General features: G+C 41.3%; 1 protein-coding gene across 20 annotated transcripts in view; it reads left to right on the forward strand.

Annotated features, from left to right (window-relative positions):
- R3HDM2 (R3H domain containing 2) overlaps positions 1 to 17,639 on the forward strand; it is a 150,999-nt gene that overhangs the window by 97,931 nt on the left and 35,429 nt on the right. For 10 of the 20 annotated variants that reach the window (XM_032647134.1, XM_032647132.1, XM_032647137.1 and 7 more), the window contains exons 3-9: positions 8,121 to 8,320; positions 10,951 to 10,974; positions 12,769 to 12,810; positions 14,873 to 14,959; positions 15,440 to 15,566; positions 16,826 to 16,904; positions 17,559 to 17,618. In XM_032647134.1, the coding sequence (XP_032503025.1) occupies positions 8,156 to 8,320; positions 10,951 to 10,974; positions 12,769 to 12,810; positions 14,873 to 14,959; positions 15,440 to 15,566; positions 16,826 to 16,904; positions 17,559 to 17,618 (584 nt within the window). In that variant the 5' untranslated portion in view covers positions 8,121 to 8,155. Of the gene's footprint in view, positions 1 to 3,663; positions 3,929 to 8,120; positions 8,321 to 10,950; positions 10,975 to 12,768; positions 12,811 to 14,872; positions 14,960 to 15,439; positions 15,567 to 16,825; positions 16,905 to 17,558; positions 17,619 to 17,639 lie in introns of those variants that run through there. The other 10 variants (XM_032647139.1, XM_032647140.1, XM_032647148.1 and 7 more) reach the window with 4 other exon arrangements.

Consider the following 17,639-nt stretch of genomic DNA (forward strand, 5'->3'; position numbering starts at 1 on the left):
TACTCTTTTTGTTTTTCATCGTTTGGGCACTGTAGTGAAAAGAACATGGGATTTTGGAATCAAGAAGACCTGGGTTTGAATTCTGGCTTCTTATACAGACTGTATGGCCCTGAACAATGTATTTCATTTATAAATAAAATGGTGATATTTTATACCTTGAGAAGATCAAATAAGGTATTTTCTATAAACTATAAAAAATTTTAAGTCATGAGAGGTGACCCAGATTGAGGGGAAAGATGGGAGAGTTTACAAGCCCCCAAATATGTCCCCCACTGACACTCTCTGAAGAGAGGCCTTGCATCTAGGCACTCCTCCCGTACCTTACTTCACATCCCAGAACACTCCTGAATGTCTACCTTGGGATACCTAGAACTTTGGCTTTGGGATCAGACACAGGCTGGAATCTTGCCTTTGCCCCTCGTAACTTGGGAAAGTTATATAATTCCTCTGAGCTTTGGCTTCTTCATCTTAGAAATGCCCTAACAAAGAGTTTTGTTAGGATTAAAGTAATGTATAGAAACAATAAGCAAAGTCATAGAAAGAATGTAGACTTTGGCATCAGCACTAGAGTTTGGGTCTGATTCTGTCATTTAGTATGACAGTAGTTAAGGCATTTGCCCAAGGTCAGCAGACCTTGGGCAAATGCCTTAACTACTCTTGGCGGTATGAGTGGAAGTGCATAAAGCACCAAGTTCATAATTGCACTCAATAAACATTAATGGTTTTTCCTTTTCTCCTAACTCCAATGTCAGAGTGTATAAATAGGCTAGCCATCATGGGCATCTAGACAGTTTTGTTTTGTTTTTAACCTACCATTTTAACCCTATGAATGTTTTGTCCCCAATGTTTTGACTACTAAGGGCATTATTTTCGCTCTCTGTGTTTAAATAACATACAATAAAATGCACAAATCTTAAGCATTCAGCTAATAAATTTTGACAATTATATACACCCATGTAACCATTACCTCTAACAAGATGGAATATTTCCATCACTCCTAAAGAATCCCTTATGTCTCTTTCCAATTAGTGTTTTACCCCCAAACCTTTCTGATTTAAACCACTGTAGGGTAGTTTTGCCTGTTCTTGAATTTCATATAAATGGACTTATATAGTATGTATTTTTGGGGAAGGAGATGCACTTTCATCTACTTACTATATAGTTTTGAGATCCATCATGTTTTTGTGTATGTCAGTATACACCCAGCAAAGTCCCCTCATGTCTCATGGGTGATGATTGAATCACTTGCTTCTTCTCAAACGAGTCACAAAAAAGAATTAGCATGATTGATCCACCTTCTAGGGCTCAGGGATAGGGTCACCTTCCCTGATCATGTGTCCTCAGAGGAAAGCAAACACCAAAAGTTCATTTTTTTAATTGTTGAATAGTATTCTATTATATGAATATACCACAATTTGTTTATACATTCTCCTGAACCCCTAGATTCTAAATATTTTTTCAGTATGAGTATCAACTGGGAGTAATTTATTCTTGATATATGAATGAGAAAAGGACTGGAAAGTTTACAGGGATTTTGCCACAGGGTATGTCAGAATTTTTAGCCTCTAGCTATTTTGTTCCTTCTTAATTCTCTCTACTTGGCCATGGATTAAAAGGGAGAAAATGAAACTGCCCTTCTTTCTCTGAGTGTCCCCTATATAATATATTCTTTTTGGCACAATGCCTAGAAGGTTGTTTATAGAGTTGATGGAAGGATATATAATCTCACTGTGCTCTGGAAGGTACTTACCTCAGCAGTCAAAAAATTTATGGGGAATATGCAGTATTCTTCCTGAAAAAATTGCCAAATCTTGGCTCCCAATCATCCTCCTCTGTATCATCCTATTTCCTCACTCCCTCTCCTTGCCCTCGACTTCTGACAGTCCCCTCTGTGCAGCTTGAGCCACTGAGTGTCCTCAGGAGACACTCTGCCTTAAAATTGTGCTATTTGCCTGGGTGAAATGTACAACGTACACAGATAGGTTGCAGGGAAGCACACACCTAGGCTCTTCTGGGAGCTTAATGTCTTGCTTTGTTCTAGTCAAGTTATATATGAAATAGTTCCTTTCTCCATTGAATAAGCCATTCACAGTAGAAATTACTTCTCTGCCTTTTAACCCTTGTCTACTGGCTTTATTCTTCCTCTTTAAAGCTTTTTCTTTCTTTCTTTCTTTTTCCTGCTAATAAATTATCTTGTCCCTTGGCTGCAACTTTTGCTTTTGTTTTGGCCCAGAAAAAATTGTTTCCAGAAATCCTTATGCCCCAAGAGAAAGGAGAGCCTTCTGTATAGGATTATGGAAATGAGTGTAGTTAAAGGTTATTTTGGAGAACAAAAGAGACCCTCAGCTCAAGAAATACAGTTTTGAGCTTGGTGTATCTTCTGATGGATCTTAACTCTAGAGTTAAAACTCTGACCCCTCATTACTATCTTACTCTCTCTGATCCACCCTTCTCCATGTGTTGGCAGGTTGTTGCAGTCCAGGCATCATCTGCACAAAAGACAAACCTTCAGCAGAAGATAACCATTTTTCTAGTGGCTTTTTTTTCTTTTTTTAATACAGTGAGAAGCCTTTCTTTAAAGCCACCCACCTAGCAAAATCCTCTCATGTCTCACTGGTGATGGTTGAGTCACTTGTCCCTTCCTAACCCAGACACAAAAAGGAAACAGAATTACCACGAATAGTCTAGCTAATTAAGATCCACCTCCTAGGGACTTCCCTGTGGTCCAGTGGTTAAGAATCCGTCTTCCAATGCAGGGAACGCAGGTTTGATCCCTGGTTGGGGAACTAAGATCCCACATGCCACAGGGCAGCTAAGCCCGTGTGCCGCAACTACTGAGCCCATGTGCTCTGGAGCCTGCACGCCACAACTAGAGAGCCTGCATGCCACAACTACTGAGCCCGCATGCTCTGGAGCCCACGTGCCACAACTAGAGAGCCCACATGCTGCAACTACTGAGCCTGTGCACTTTGGAGCTGGCACACCACAACTGGAGAGCCTGCTCACTGCAACTACTGAGCCCACGTGCTCTAGAGCCTGAGCGCCACAACTAGAGAGAAGCCTGTGTGCCACAACGAAGAGCCCACCAGAGCAACAAAAGATTCCACATGCCGCAACGAAGATCCCACGTGTCACAACTAAGACCCAACACAGCCAAATAAAATTAAAAAAAGAAGAAAGATCCACTTCCTAGGGCTTAGGGATAGGATTACCTTCCCTGATCATGTGTCCTCAGAGGAAGGCAAACACCAAAAGGAAATCTGGGCTAGATTGAGTGTGGGAGAAAGGGGAGATTTGGATAGGTAGCCAGTATAGTGTCTACCGTACCCTTTCTCTGCTGCTTCCTTTTTCCTCAGAGTACAAGTTACTTTGGGGACTTCCCTGGTGGTGCAGTGGTTAAGAATCTGCCAGTGCAGGGGACATGGGTTCGATCCCTAGTCTGGGAAGCTCCTACATGCTGCAGAGCAACTAAGCCCGTGTGTCACAACTACTGAGCCTGCACTCTAGAGGCCACGAGCCACAATACTGCGCCCGCATGCCACAACTACTGAAGCCCGCGCATCTAGAGCCCGTGCTCCGCAACAAGAGAAGCCACCACAATGAGACGCCCGCGCACCACAACAAAGAGTAGCCCCCACTCACCACAACTAGATAAAGCCCGTGCGGAGCAACGAAGACCCAACGCAGCCAAAAAATTAATCAATTAATTAATTTTTAAAAAAGGAATTGCTTTGTTTTACACACCTCTATAAGAGGCCAGTAGTCTCAGTGGAAATGACTGTCAAAATAGTTTAAAGTGTTTGCATTAATAACTGTTTTATGGACGTCTTAAACAATCTAAAGTTCAAGTTTTCCTGTTTCCCAGTGAACAAAGGAAACCATGTGGCTCCCTACAACTTAAGTTGGAATGCGTGACCATATTCCACAGGTGGCTATTATGAAAGACCGTTTTTTGGTTTAGTTGGGTTTTTTCATTAGTGCTTTGACTGAGTAACAGTGCTTGGACACCGTGAAGTTAGTCCAGGTGTCCAGATGGTTGAGCCTTTTCTGCCTTATATGTAAAGAGGAGCTGCAAAGTTATCATTCTGATTGACAAATATACCTATTTGGTAATTGAGGCCCATCCTGGAAAAAGAAACAACCAGCTGCTTTATATTTGTCCCTATCACCACCTTTTTCTTCCAGTTTTATTGAAATATAATTGATATATAGCTCTGTATAAGTTTAAGGTGTACTGCTTAATGACCTAACATACATGTACTATGAAATGATTACCACAATAAGTTTAGTTAGTATCCGTTTCTTCATAGGTTTCCTTCTGGGGTGATGAAAATGTACTGGGACTACATAGAGGTGATGGTTACACAACACTGAATGTACTAAATGCACTGAATTGTTCACTTTAAAATGGTTAACTTTATGTTGTATGAATTTTAAAAAATTCAATTAAATTTCAGGCCAAAGAAAATTTTATTTTCTTATGAGAACTTTTAGGATGTACTCTCTTATTAACTTTTAAATATACCATACAGTTAACTATAGTCATCAGGTTGTACATTACCTCTCCAGTACTTATTTATCTTATAACCAGAAGTTTGTACCTTTTGACCACCTTTATCCAGTTCCCCCATTCCCCACCTCTCACCTTTTCTTTCTGACAGAGTAATCTTTTTAAAGTTATTTAAGCCTGAAAAAGAGAAATATTGAAGATCTGTCATGTGGTAAAAGAAGTAAACTTAATCTTGTTTGACTCTAAGGCAGATTTAGGATCAAGATTGAAACAGTTCATGGCTTTTTATAGGGAGAAACTATATAACAGTTAAGACTGTTTATGAAATAGTTGATCCTGTCCCAGGAGTTTTCTAGGAGAAAGAAAGTTCCTCTCAGGAACTTACACAAAGGGACTCTTCTTTGGGGAGGATGGGGAAGATTGCATGAGGCTGTATCTAAGAACCCTTCCAATTCTGATCTTTATTGATGTTTCCCAGCTAAGAGATAATAGAGAAGGCATGTGCTGAGTTTTACTGTATTTCAAACTGAAGAGAATGGACCCTTGATTTACCCATGGGGGAAAAAAACAAATATATGTGTATATGCAGTTCCCACGTACAGCCAATGATCTGTAGCTCTGTAGGGACTTCCCTGGTGGCGCAGTGGTTAAGAATCCGCCTGCCAGTGCAGGGGACACAGGTTCAACCCCTGGTCCAGGAAGATCCCACGTGCTGCAGAGCAGCTAAGCGCATGCGCCACAACTGCGAGCCTGCGCTCTAGGGCCCGCAAGCCACATCTACTGAGCCCGCACGCCACAGCTGAGCCCATGTGCAGCAACTACTGAAGCCCGCGCACTCTAGGACCCGCGTACCACAACTGCTGAGCCCGCATGCTGCAACCACTGTAGCCCACACACCTAGAGCCCGTGCTCCACAACAAGAGAAGCCACTGCAATGAGAAGCCCATGCACCGCAACGAAGAGTAGCCCCTGCTCACCACAACTAGAGAAAGCCCACGTGCAGCAACGAAGACCCGACGCAGCCAAAAATAAATTAAAAAATAATAAAAATAAAAAAACGTAAGCTCTGTAGGTTGTAACTTTTTTTATAGAAGCCTCCAGGTCCTGAATCAATTAATTAAAAAATAAAATATCAGCCATTTTCTATTGTAGTCAGTTTCTTCCAGTATTTCTCATCTTTATTTTATTATTTATTTGTTTGTTTGTTTACTTATTTATTTTTGGCTGCGTTGGGTCTTCATTGCTGTGTGCGGGCTTTCTCTAGTTGCAGTGAGCAGGGCTACTCTTCGTTGTGGTGCATGGGCTCTAGGTGCACGGGCTTCAGTAGTTGCGGCATGCAGGCTCAGCAGTTGTGGTACGTGGGTTCTAGAGTGCAGGCTCAGTAGTTGTGGCACACGGGCATAGTTGCTCCACGGCATGTGGGATCTTCCTGGACCCCACGGTTTGAACCCGTGTCCCCTGCATTGGCAGGCAGATTCTTAACCACTGCGCCACCAGAGAGGTCCCTATTTCTTATCTTTAAATTCAGCTGTATGTGACTTCCCTGGTGGCACAGTGTTTAAGAATCCACCTGCCAATGCAGGGGACACGGGTTCGATCCCTGGTCCAGAAAGATCCCACATGTCGTGGAGCAACTAAGCCCATGTGTCACAACTACTGAGCCTGTGCTCTAGAGCCTGTGCGCCACAACTACTGAGCCTGCATGCCACAACTACTGAAGCCCGCATGCCCTAGGGCCCGCCTCCTGCAACTACTGAGACCATGTGCTGCAACCGCTGAAGCCCTCATGCTCTAGGGCCCTCATGCCACAACTACTGAGCCTGCATGCTGCAGCTGCTGAAGCCTGTGCGTCTAGAGCCCGTGCTCCACAACAAGAGAAGCCACCGCAATGAGAAGCCCGTGCACTGCAATGAAGAGTAATCCCTGCTTGCTGCAACTAGAGAAACCCTGTGCGCAGCAACGGAGACCCAACACAGCCAATCAATCAATCAATAAAAAGAATTTAAATTCAGCTGTATGACTATGATTGTATGAATGACTCTCTAGCCTTTTAAACTAAGTCTCCAGGCAGCTGCTCAGTAGCCACCAAAAGGTGAACAAAGCAATAATCTTTGCAGACTAACTTATGCCAGGATGAGGTTACGCATGCTTCTTAAGAGCTTTCTGGGTCTTATCCTTGAAACTGATTGAAAGGAGGAAAAAATGTCTGGCATGACAATTTTCTTGAAGCATTGCTGTTTGTTTAGCTTGGTTTCTAGAGTCACGTGGAATAGACAGGACATATGGGAAGGTTTCCAGTCTTATCTTTTTAAAGAAAGGAAAGAAATATTTAGGATTCAAGTACAGTCAATAATCCATGAAAGAGAAACCTCTATTATAAACCATTGTTGGAGCTAAGCATTTTTGACTTCAACAGTTGTTGAGGACATGAATCTCTGTATAGAGCATCAATTTCTGTTACTGTATAGAACATCTGTATAGAGCATCAATTTCTGTTACTGAGTGGGTGCTTGGATTACTGTATTGACCTCACTACAGGATTTCCCAGGTAGTGATAGCAAGTGATAAAGAGCTACCACCCCTGCACTACAAATCTCTGCATCTTTGGGAGGCAGTAAAGTGACTGAACCCAAATAGTGAATAGCAAAGCAAAGATTCTCTCTTCCTCCAGGGAGAGACCCAGTCTTTCTGAAGGACAGATGACTACAAAACTCTCTTCTTGCCTTTTCAGCTTGCTTAAGATAAAGAATTTAAGATTCTATAAGCATTGTCTGATTTTGCTGCTTTTTGATGGAGGAGATACTTGAAGTTGGTAATAGTGTTGTGGTTTGTGGCAGCTGTGGAAGTTCTCCTTGGGAAAGGAGAGTGATCCTCTCTGGTACTGAATAGAGCTTTATATCTTCTTTCTGGAGAGAATCTAGTGAGATAACTCTGTGGAGTGCTCAAGCTGAAGATGTGAGCAGATTTCTGTAGGGAACAAGGGAGGGCAAATAAAGTGCCAAGGGGACTTAAACTACATTGCTTTAGAACTGAATCCTGGTGAATCTCAAGATAATTATGCTGAGTAAAAGAATCCATATACTGTATGATGTAAAATTCTAGAAAATGGAGACTAATCTGTAGCGACAGTCGTTGGCTGCGGGTGGTAGCAAAGGGGAGGAAGGGCTTTTAAAGGAGCAGGAGGAAACTTTTGGAGGTCATGAATGTGCTCACGATCTTGATTGTGATGATGTTTCACAGGTGTATGTGTGTTTCATCAAATTGTTTTTTTTTTTTTTTGGCCGTGCCACATGGCTTACAGGATCTTAGTTCCCTGACCAGGAATTGAACCTGGGGCCTTGGCAATGAAAGCGCCAGGGGAGTCCTAACCACTGGACTGCTGGAGAATTCCTAGTGCATTTTAAATATATGCAGTTTCTGTCAGTTTTACCTCAGTAAAGCTTTTTTTTTTCTTTAAAGAAATGAAATTAATCTAGGGGTAACATTTATCAAAGGACCCTATGCTGGGTTACAGGAAGGCTATTTCAGGCTTCTGTATGAAATACAAGTCTTACAGGTGTGTTAAGTTTAGATACACAGCTCCTGTTTAATGCATTTCATGTTTCTTTAGGAGTCCATAGAGGCTGCTGTATTCTATTGAAGAAGATGTCTAACAGTAACACTACTCAAGAGACTCTGGAAATAATGAAAGAATCGGAAAAAAAACTGGTGGAAGAATCTGTAAACAAAAACAAGTTTATATCTAAGACTCCAAGCAAGGAAGAAATTGAGAAAGAGAGTGAAGATACCAGTTTGCGTCAGGAGACACAGGTAAGGATTAGAAGTGCATCATATGCGCACTCTTTATAGCAAAATAGAAACGTCATTAGAGGTGGCTTTGGAAATCTATAGGAAGCCAGTCACTTACACAAACATTTGATTCTCCCTAAAGACCCAACTTCAGCTCTCAAGAAATATCTCCTTCCCTTTTTGTCAGAGTCCACAATGAAGTCTAAAGAAAACAGAATGAAATCCCTAATCTCTTAGGACCTGAATAACACTGGTTCTTGCTACATTTTGATATTTTTTGACTATCAAAAAACAAACTATATACAAACACATATTTGACAAGTCATAATATGGCTTATACAATAAACCATATTTTTAATTAAAAATTTTTTTTTAATTTTTGGCTGCGTTGGGTCTTCATTGCTATGCATGGGCATCCTCTAGTTGCAGAGAGCAGAGGCTACTCTTCGTTGCGGTGTGTGGACTTCTCATTGCGGTGGCTTCTCTTGCGGAGCATGGGCTCTAGGCGCGCAGGCTTCAGTAGTGGTGGCACATGGGCTTAGTTGCTCCCACGGCCTGTGGGATCTTCCCGGACCAGGGCTCGAACCCTTGTTCCCTGCATTGGCAGGCGGATTCTTAACTGTTGCGCCACCAGGGAAGTCCCTACAGTAAACTCTTAAAACTAGAGCTGTCTGGGTTTACACACAGTTTTAAATTCATATCCTGGTTGTGTTAAAGCAGTCAGCATTTTCTGGGCAGAAATAGTCTCTGAACTTGCCACTTGGTAAATGTGAGTGAGAGGAATTTTATTCTTTGGTTGCCTATTGTTTTCCATCCGAATTCATACTACAGTGCAGATATGATGGCAGTAGATGGCCAGCCGAGCTTTTTCCAGGGCTCCTCTTTGATACCCAGCCAGACTCTGGGCCTCCTCTAGCTTACCTGTTCCAGTTCTCTTCCCTGTGGTCACTACTAGTTTCCTCTGTTACCCAAGCCCAAATTATATAAATCCTTTCCTTCTTGCCCAGGGGTGAGACTGGTCTTTATTATATGCTTAGGAGATAGACTGTTAATTGTAGTAAGTTAGTTTAAAGAGCAGTAGCAATAACATTTTGGAGGGTCTAGAAACTTGAAGCAGGATTTCTCTTGACAACCCAATTCACCTAGGCCTTGTCTTACGTAAAGATTAAGACAGCAACAACATAAAGGGATGAATTAAAATCAGATAACTCTCTGAAGTATTTTGTTCTCTAGCTGCCTGCTTTTCTACTATTTTTCCTCTTACAGTTTGCCAGATCTCTGTCATGGCTGCTTTTCTTTCCATTATCTTTTGCATGTGAATTGTCATTCCCAGCCCATCCTTCCAGAGTTTATGGAGACAGTCCGCCACTGTTCCAGCTATACTTCTAGCTTCCACTGATCCCAATAATGAATTTTAAATCCTCAGGACAAATAAGTGTTGAATGTTTAATTATGTGCTGTCATGTTACATGGAAGATAATAATTAAATGAACTTTTTGGTCCAAGTTACTCTATTCTCAGGAGACAATTTTAAGTGGTGTTCTGAACTCCTGTTGTGTGTTCTTCTTGAAGATAGGCAGAAAAGAAAGGGTGACTATAGGTTTTATATGCCTTATGGATACTCACTTGGTTTAAGAATGTCTTCACCTGGATATACAGATAGATTGTGTGGGAGGCTGGGTGGGGAACCTGCCTCCCCTCAGACTCCTTTTGTTGCTGCTGGAGCAGGTGGAGTTGCTGCTGCCATCTACTGGAACTCCTGCTCCTTTTACAAAGTCTTGGCCACCCTTCAGAAGCCCTCTCCCCTCTACCAGTGTTCCCCTTCAACAGCACTAAAAATTCTGCTCTTTCTCTTACCTTCCCCCCAACTCACACCTGGTAAGTCTCCACAAGAATCTTACTGACTCTGTCAAGAGAGTGCCTGTTACGAATTGGAGCTGGAAAGTTTGAGGAAAGGGGACTTTCATTACTCGTACTGTGTGACACATATTCTTGGAATCAGCAATTGGAACTCAGAACATCTTTGGCATGGAAACAGTGCTATAAAGGGCAGGTTCTGAGATTCAGTTTAGAATGGGCAAGTCCTGACTTAACACATACTGAACTTAGGTGGGTCCTTTAAATAACCTAGCCGGGCTTTCTGCCTTTATACTTGTAATCCCCTCTGATTCAGCTACCATACTGCTTTAGAAAGATGGCTGTGAAATAAAGATCTGATTGTGTTAATTCTCTCCAGAGTTTCTCTGTGTCTCCTTGCCCTAGGCTAAGTCCCAGATTTGTCAGCATGGCATATTGTGACCTAGCCCTTGCCTGCCATTCATCCACCTCTGGAATCCTATGCTCCAGCATTAACTGATTTGCTGGCCCCTGAAAAGTTTGGAGAAAGCATGCTTTTACACATGTTTTCTCTGCCTAGAATGCCCTCCTTGGTATTCTTTCCCTGGCCTCCTCCAGGTCAGTTTAGGCTCATCATTTGTATTTCCAGGACCCAACACAGTTCCTTGTAGGCACTCAATACTTGTGAACATGTGAATTTGTGAATTCCTAGGTTTGAGTTAGACACTTGTGCTCCTCTAGCACTCCATGAGTACCTCTGTAATACACTTAATGTCCTGTATTGTAATTGTCTATTTGTCTGTCTTCTCCAACAGGATTATGAGTTCCTTTTTGACAAGGTTTGTGTCTTTAATCTCTGTATCCTCCAGTAATTAGCATGGTGCCTGATACATATTAGGCTTTCAGTATGTGTTTGACTATTTAATGAAAATTATGCATTCTGAGAAATAAGCAGATTTATACATTGTTTGTAGGGTTATAAATTTGTATAACTTCTTTGAAGGGCAATTTAGCAATACTTTATAAAATTTTTAAATGGACTATACCATATTTGTAGATATACTCAATGATATGGTCATTGAAGCATTGTTTATACTAACAAAGATCAGAAACATCCTAAATGGTGCAGTTTAAGGGACTGGTAAAATAAGTTATGGTATGACCACACAATGGAATACCATGTAGCCATTAAGAAAAACAGTGTCTCTTCTATGGAGGTATCCTTGAAAAAAGTTTAAAAGTAAGGTTTAGGGCAGTGTGTACAATATCCGTCTATTTGGTTTAAAAAAAAGTGTGTGTACACATGTACAATAATCTTATAGATGCATAAAAGATCTCTTGTAAAAGATTACAAGAAATTCAGTACTAGTTGATCCTTTAGGAGGGATCCAGGTAGCTGGGGGACAGATGTGAAAGGAGACCTACTATTCTGCATACCTTCATTATAACTCTTGAATGTTTGTGTCGTATGTATGTTATAACTTATTTGAAAAAAATAGTGACAAATACTGCTTCATATTCCTGGACTATGATTCTTCCTTTATTATAACAGATCTTGCCACTGACCAGATTCACCATCATTTCTCACTTTTTCCATCCACATTTCCAGTTCTCCATTTTGCATTGTAGCAGTGTTGTTTGGTAACTAGTGAAGAGGACAAAGGAAAGAAATCCTCACCTACCCAGGACCATGCTGGTACTCTGCCTCCATCTGTTTCCCCTCCTCCACCCACCAGCCTCAGTTTCTTCCACACCTCAGTGGCAGTGAGTTCCATTCCAAACATCTTAGAAGCCCTAAATGTCACCCAGCGTCTTCCCGAAAGTCCTCATTTTGACTTCTCAACTATTCGAAACCTTACCAATTAATTAGTCATTCTTTCCCTCATCCCACCTCAGGCCCTCATTCTTCATCTTCCTCAGCTTCTATCCTGCTCTTTACTCACTCTCCTTACCTCCCTTTGCTCTGGAGGTCTTATCCACATCTTCCATGCTCCCTTCTTTTTATCCTGTCCCATCTTATATCCATGACCCAGACAGGCTATAAGAGCCTGCACCAGGAGCTTAGAACTGGGAGAATTCTCATATTCAGGGAGGTAGGCAATTGGCAAGAAGAGCCTTCATTCCATTTCTGCAGCCACAGGGACAGGTCTTTTGAGTATCTCAAGTTAGAACTCTCAATGTGTTGTCCTATAAAGGTGTTATTTTAAGTGATGGTTAGGAGCCATATTTCACACCCACTATGGGCTAAATAGGCTCCTGTTAGCAAGCTTGGGAAAAACCACTCTATTGTGCTATGGTAGTGACATTGCCAGAAGCATCCTAATCAGGAGAGGATTCCCTGGTTTATCCAAAAGTAATTTTTATCAATCTGTGAAATAGGCCAACCAGTCAATGTCTTTCTATTCTTTATCTTCATGGTGAGTGGTGGTTTGTCTGTAGGTGGCCTATGGTCCCTTCCATGTCACAGTTGCTAGAGTTGTAGCATAGGGGACAACCACAACAACTGGGTCTCATCATAGTTTGGCTATTATAATGGTTTTAAAGTTAGTGCTTTTTCTCTGTAAACTTGTATTGCTTTTAACTTAAGTGTTTATTTCCCCCACCTTTAATATTTTCTAATCCCCTTCTAACAGAGGCGGACATCCAACCACGGTCATGCCAGGAAAAGAGCCAAGGTGAGAGCCCTTCCTCTATAGCTTCTTTTCTAGTGTTATTAGTAGAACATTGCACAAATGGACTTACCACTAATAACTAGTTTATTTGGATTATATATAGGCAAAGTTTGCCTGTCCCTTGTACCCTGATTGTGAACATGCATACACACACGCACAAACATGCACGCACATATACATATGTCCTATTGGAATGTCTGGCTTTATTTTTCTCCATTATCTTTAGTTCAGTCACAGTCTATTTCTGATACCTGAAAGGATACCCAGCCAGAGCCTCCCACAAACAAAGCCTGAGCACACTGGTACTGGTTCTGCTGTAATGCCAGTTTCTCTGCTCATCTCTGGCTCTCTTATTTTGCCTCCCAGCAGTTTTGGGGGTTTTGGCCGTGTGAATTTTCTTTAAGATAAATCCTCTACCATTAGTAAAATGATTCAACATTTTTGGACATCCTAAAAATACAGGCTTTGTTTTGTTTCGTTTTGTTTTGTTTTGTTTTGATTCACTTTTTAGGTTGGGGCAAAGAGGAAGATTTTGTTTTTAATCATTGTATGATAAAATTAGTACGTCACAGATTATTTTAAGCAGTGTTATCAGGTAGGACTATAGGTGTTAGTGTGTGATAGCTTTTTAATTTTAATTCGGGAACAGTAAAATATTAAACTTATCTTACATTGGGAAGAATTGTCCATCGAAGTAATAATTAAGGGTGTCCACCTCTTTCCCCTTGAAAAATAATGGCAGAATTTGGGAGTGTTCCAGCCAGTATGTGGCTTGGGTTTGAAGAAGACTATGATGTATGATAAATTGGCTCTGTGGCTTGCCTTACATGGCCTAATCCACAGTGATGGGCTTGACAGTAAAGTTTAAAACAGAGGGTGTTCAGGATTTCCATGACGGTCCAGTGGTTAAGACTCCACTCAACGCAGGGGGTGCAGGTTCGATTCCTGGTCAGAGAACTAGGATCCCGCATGCTGCGAGGCACGGCCAAAAAGAAAAAAAACAGAGGGTGTTCTCTGTTCACTTCCCCCCAAACCTTAGAAATAAGTAAGACAGTTATTATCGTTATTATTTCCATTTTACAGAGGAGGAAGCTTGGGCTTATAGAGTTTGAGTGAGTTTGACAGAGGACATTTATTAGAAAGCGGCAAAACTAGGCTTGAAGTCAGTTCTTCAGACTTGCAAATTCTTTTCACTATACTGTGCTACCTGGACCACACATACCATGTTTTGTGCTTTTGTATTTACTGTAAACTTTGATTTTATTGTAAGAACTCTCAATGAATGTTTATAGGTAGACTTCTAATGAGTCACTATAATTTTTGACTTTGGAGATACCTAGGAGAGCAGTGATTTATAAAGTGGAATTCAGATCTTTTGGGGATTCTCCAGCCAGCATAAGTAAACCAAGTGGATTAGTTGTCACATTGAATCCCAAATGTTAGAAAGTTTTCTTTCTTTCTACTTTTTTCTTAGACACTTCTTTCCATACCCTTGCCACCTCAGGTTTAGAGTCACTTAGCATTTATCGTCTACTTTATACTAGGCACTATTTATGATACATATGTTTACATGCCTTATATAATCTAATTCTCACACCAACCCGTTAAGCATTTTTATCCCGCTTTTATTGAGGACCAAAAAGAGACCCAGAGAGGTCAAGTAATTTGCTCAATATCTCATGCCTCAAACCAGGAGTTGAAGCTAGGACTTCTGGTTCTAAATCCAGTCTTTCTACTAAGCTCTGCTGCTGTGTATTCTCAGTAAACTTCTGAGTGTGATATTGGAGCACTGAGCTAGAGAGAGAGGAGAGCTAAGCAAAGTGGTTTTCCTATCATCTGTCCAAAGTAGTTGTTTTGTTTTTATATATCTACTGTTGTAAGCAAGAGAATTATCTTTCAAATGAATCAGGAATGAATGAGTAGGACCTGTTTGAAGGAAAAAAAAAAAAACAAACCCTATTTATGGAAGAAGCAACTAACAGAGCAAAAGAGGATGCCCTTTATTCAGCCAAAAGCTTTCCCAGTGTCCACTAAGGGAATATGTATGTGTATTTATTTTTTTCAGTCTAATTCCAAGCTGAAGTTGGTGCGCAGCCTTGCAGTGTGTGAGGAGTCTTCTGCCCCGTTTGCTGACGGGCCACTAGAAACCCAGGTAGGTCCTTTATAAGAGTAAGTGTAGCTTTGAGTTTGGCAGTTGTTTGCTAAACTGGTGTAGCACCCACGGCATCAACATTAGGCTTGGAAATCAGGGTAGAGGAGCTTCAAAACAGGCTGTTGCAGTAAAATAAGGGCATGGGTGAGAGCATGAAGTATAGGTCTTCACACCTGGACCACCCAGGATGATGCAGACCCACACCTTTCCCTCTGGTGGTTAGAACCATTTCCATTCCAATTCTTATGGCAGGAACAGCAAGCATAACTTGAGCTTTCCATACAGTAGGCTGTGATTGTTGACAGAAAAAGCTTAGCCTCTACCCTTTTGGTAGAACAAAAGCTAAAACAATTTAATTAACAAAATATTCTCTTTCGTAAGAGAATGCTGCCACCCTAAGATTTGCCTTCTTTGAGATTTCACAGGGCTGCAGGAGAGTTGTTTCCCCCTTGATTATATTTCTCTTTCCCCTTGTCCAAGGATATAATTCAGTTGCACATCAGCTGCCCCTCTGACAAGGAGGAAGAAAAGTCCACAAAGGATGTCTCTGAAAAGGAAGACAAGGACAAAAACAAAGAAAAGGTCCCAAGGAAGATGCTATCTAGAGGTGAAGACTTTCCCCCTTTCTCATCTGTCCTGGGGCCTGGCTCTGCAGTGCCTTTTCCTTCCATCTTCCCACTGACCTTATCGGCCCAACAGTTCCTAGTGTCCTGCTGACTTCATCGTTGTTTGGGGAGGTGCCTAACTAAGTTACTTTCTTTGCTGCTTTATCCAGCCCTGCCTTAAGGGCTGACAGAGAGCTATTCCATTACCACTGGGCTACCCATAGGGGAGGACATTGTAGTCAATTCTGATTTTATTTTTGCTCTGGAATAAATAGTGATGGATCATCACTGGTAGCAGATTCTCTAGATAATATTTATATTTTGGTTTGGGGATGCTTGGAGTGATTTTTTTTTAATAATGTAAATTTGCATGTAATTATTAAGCCCTCTTTGGATTTAAATTCTTGGGCTGGTAGCCAAAAGACATGGTCCATAAAAATGATAATTAAGGGAATTCCTTGGTGGTCCAGTGGTTAGGGCTCAACGCTTTCACTTCTGGGGACCCAGGTTTGATCCCTGGTCGGGGAACTAGGATCCCACAAGCCATGAGGTACGGCCCCCCCTCAAATTTTTTTTTTTCTTTTCTTTTTTGCAGTACGCGGGTCTCTCAGTGTTGTGGCCTCTCCCGTTGCGGAGCACAGGCTCCGGACGTGCAGGCCCAGCGGCCATGGCTCACGGGCCCAGCCGCTCCGCGGCATGTGGGATCTTCCCAGACCGGGGCACGAACCCATGTCCCCTGCATCGGCAGGCGAACTCTCAACCACTGCGCCACCAGGGAAGCCCCCCCAAAAAATTTTAGTGATAATTAAGAGGAAAAAGGCAATCTTAGGATTAAAATTTTATAAATAAATATAAATAATTATATAAATAATCAACATTTGATTGTTGATTCTTTATATGATGCTGAGATTCTGGAAAATTCAGCCCTGTCTGTCCGTACCTAGAATTTATTTTCCTTAACTAGAATAAAACCTTTGTTTGTGTCTGGACATTCAATAAATACTTATTGATGGCAAGGTGGCTTTTCAATGTAATACGAATGTAACACTGTGACCCAGATTCCACCTTATATCACTGTCATGGGGAATTTTGAGGGGCTGGCAAATCAAGGTCATTCTGATTTTTAAGCTAAAAATCCTGAAGTCTGATTCTCCTTTCCTGTTCTCATGTCTCCTGATCAGGTTGTGGGCTTCTGCTTGGGGTTAGAGATCATGCAAGACAGTTTCATTTATTTTTAATTTATTTCACTGTGGTGTTCTAGACTCCAGTCAAGAATATACGGACTCCACTGGAATAGACCTACATGAATTTCTCGTAAATACACTGAAAAAGAACCCAAGGTAATAACATGATTTGATGGAAGGGGGAAAGGGGCCAGGACCAGCAGAATACCCAAGAGGCCAAATAGCTTCTCAGAATTTTTCCATTATTAGAACCCAGGATGCCTAGCCCCTGACACACCATTTCTCTCCAGAGTAGTTTTATATTCTGTTGGAGATTCAGAATACCCTCATATTGAGGTTCCTGCTTCCAGAAGAGTTGAGAAAAATTATTTGGAAGAAGAATGCAGACAAAGAAATATGAAGGCTTGAGAATACAATTAAAAAGCACAGAAGAAAAAATAATTGATTTGTACCAAAGCTAAATCATACTTGTTTAAAAATTCTATAAATAACCAGATGGAGTATAGAACAATGATTAGATTTATAAGTATAAAGTATGTGTTTATAGGAATATGACTGGCAACAGAATTAGGTTTCTGACAAGGAAAATAAAGTACATTATTAGGAGGCTTGATTGTTTTTCTTTTTTAAAGTAACATAAGACAGGGCAGTGAGGCTCAGCAGCCTTTGCATTTTTGATCCACTCTCGGGGTTTGGATCTGTCCCTCCCTTCAGCTTGTATAGTGAGCAGGCTGTGTTTTCAATCCTTGCTTTCAATGTCTATGGGAGGGCTGCCTTTTGTTTTGTTTTGTTTTAATCTTTTTTAAACAGGGACAGAATGATGCTGCTAAAATTAGAACAGGAGATTCTGGACTTTATTAATGACAACAAGTAAGTTACTTGAATGAAATA

Source organism: Phocoena sinus, chromosome 10 (genome assembly GCF_008692025.1).
Source record: "Phocoena sinus isolate mPhoSin1 chromosome 10, mPhoSin1.pri, whole genome shotgun sequence".
Lineage (NCBI taxonomy): Eukaryota > Metazoa > Chordata > Mammalia > Artiodactyla > Phocoenidae > Phocoena > Phocoena sinus.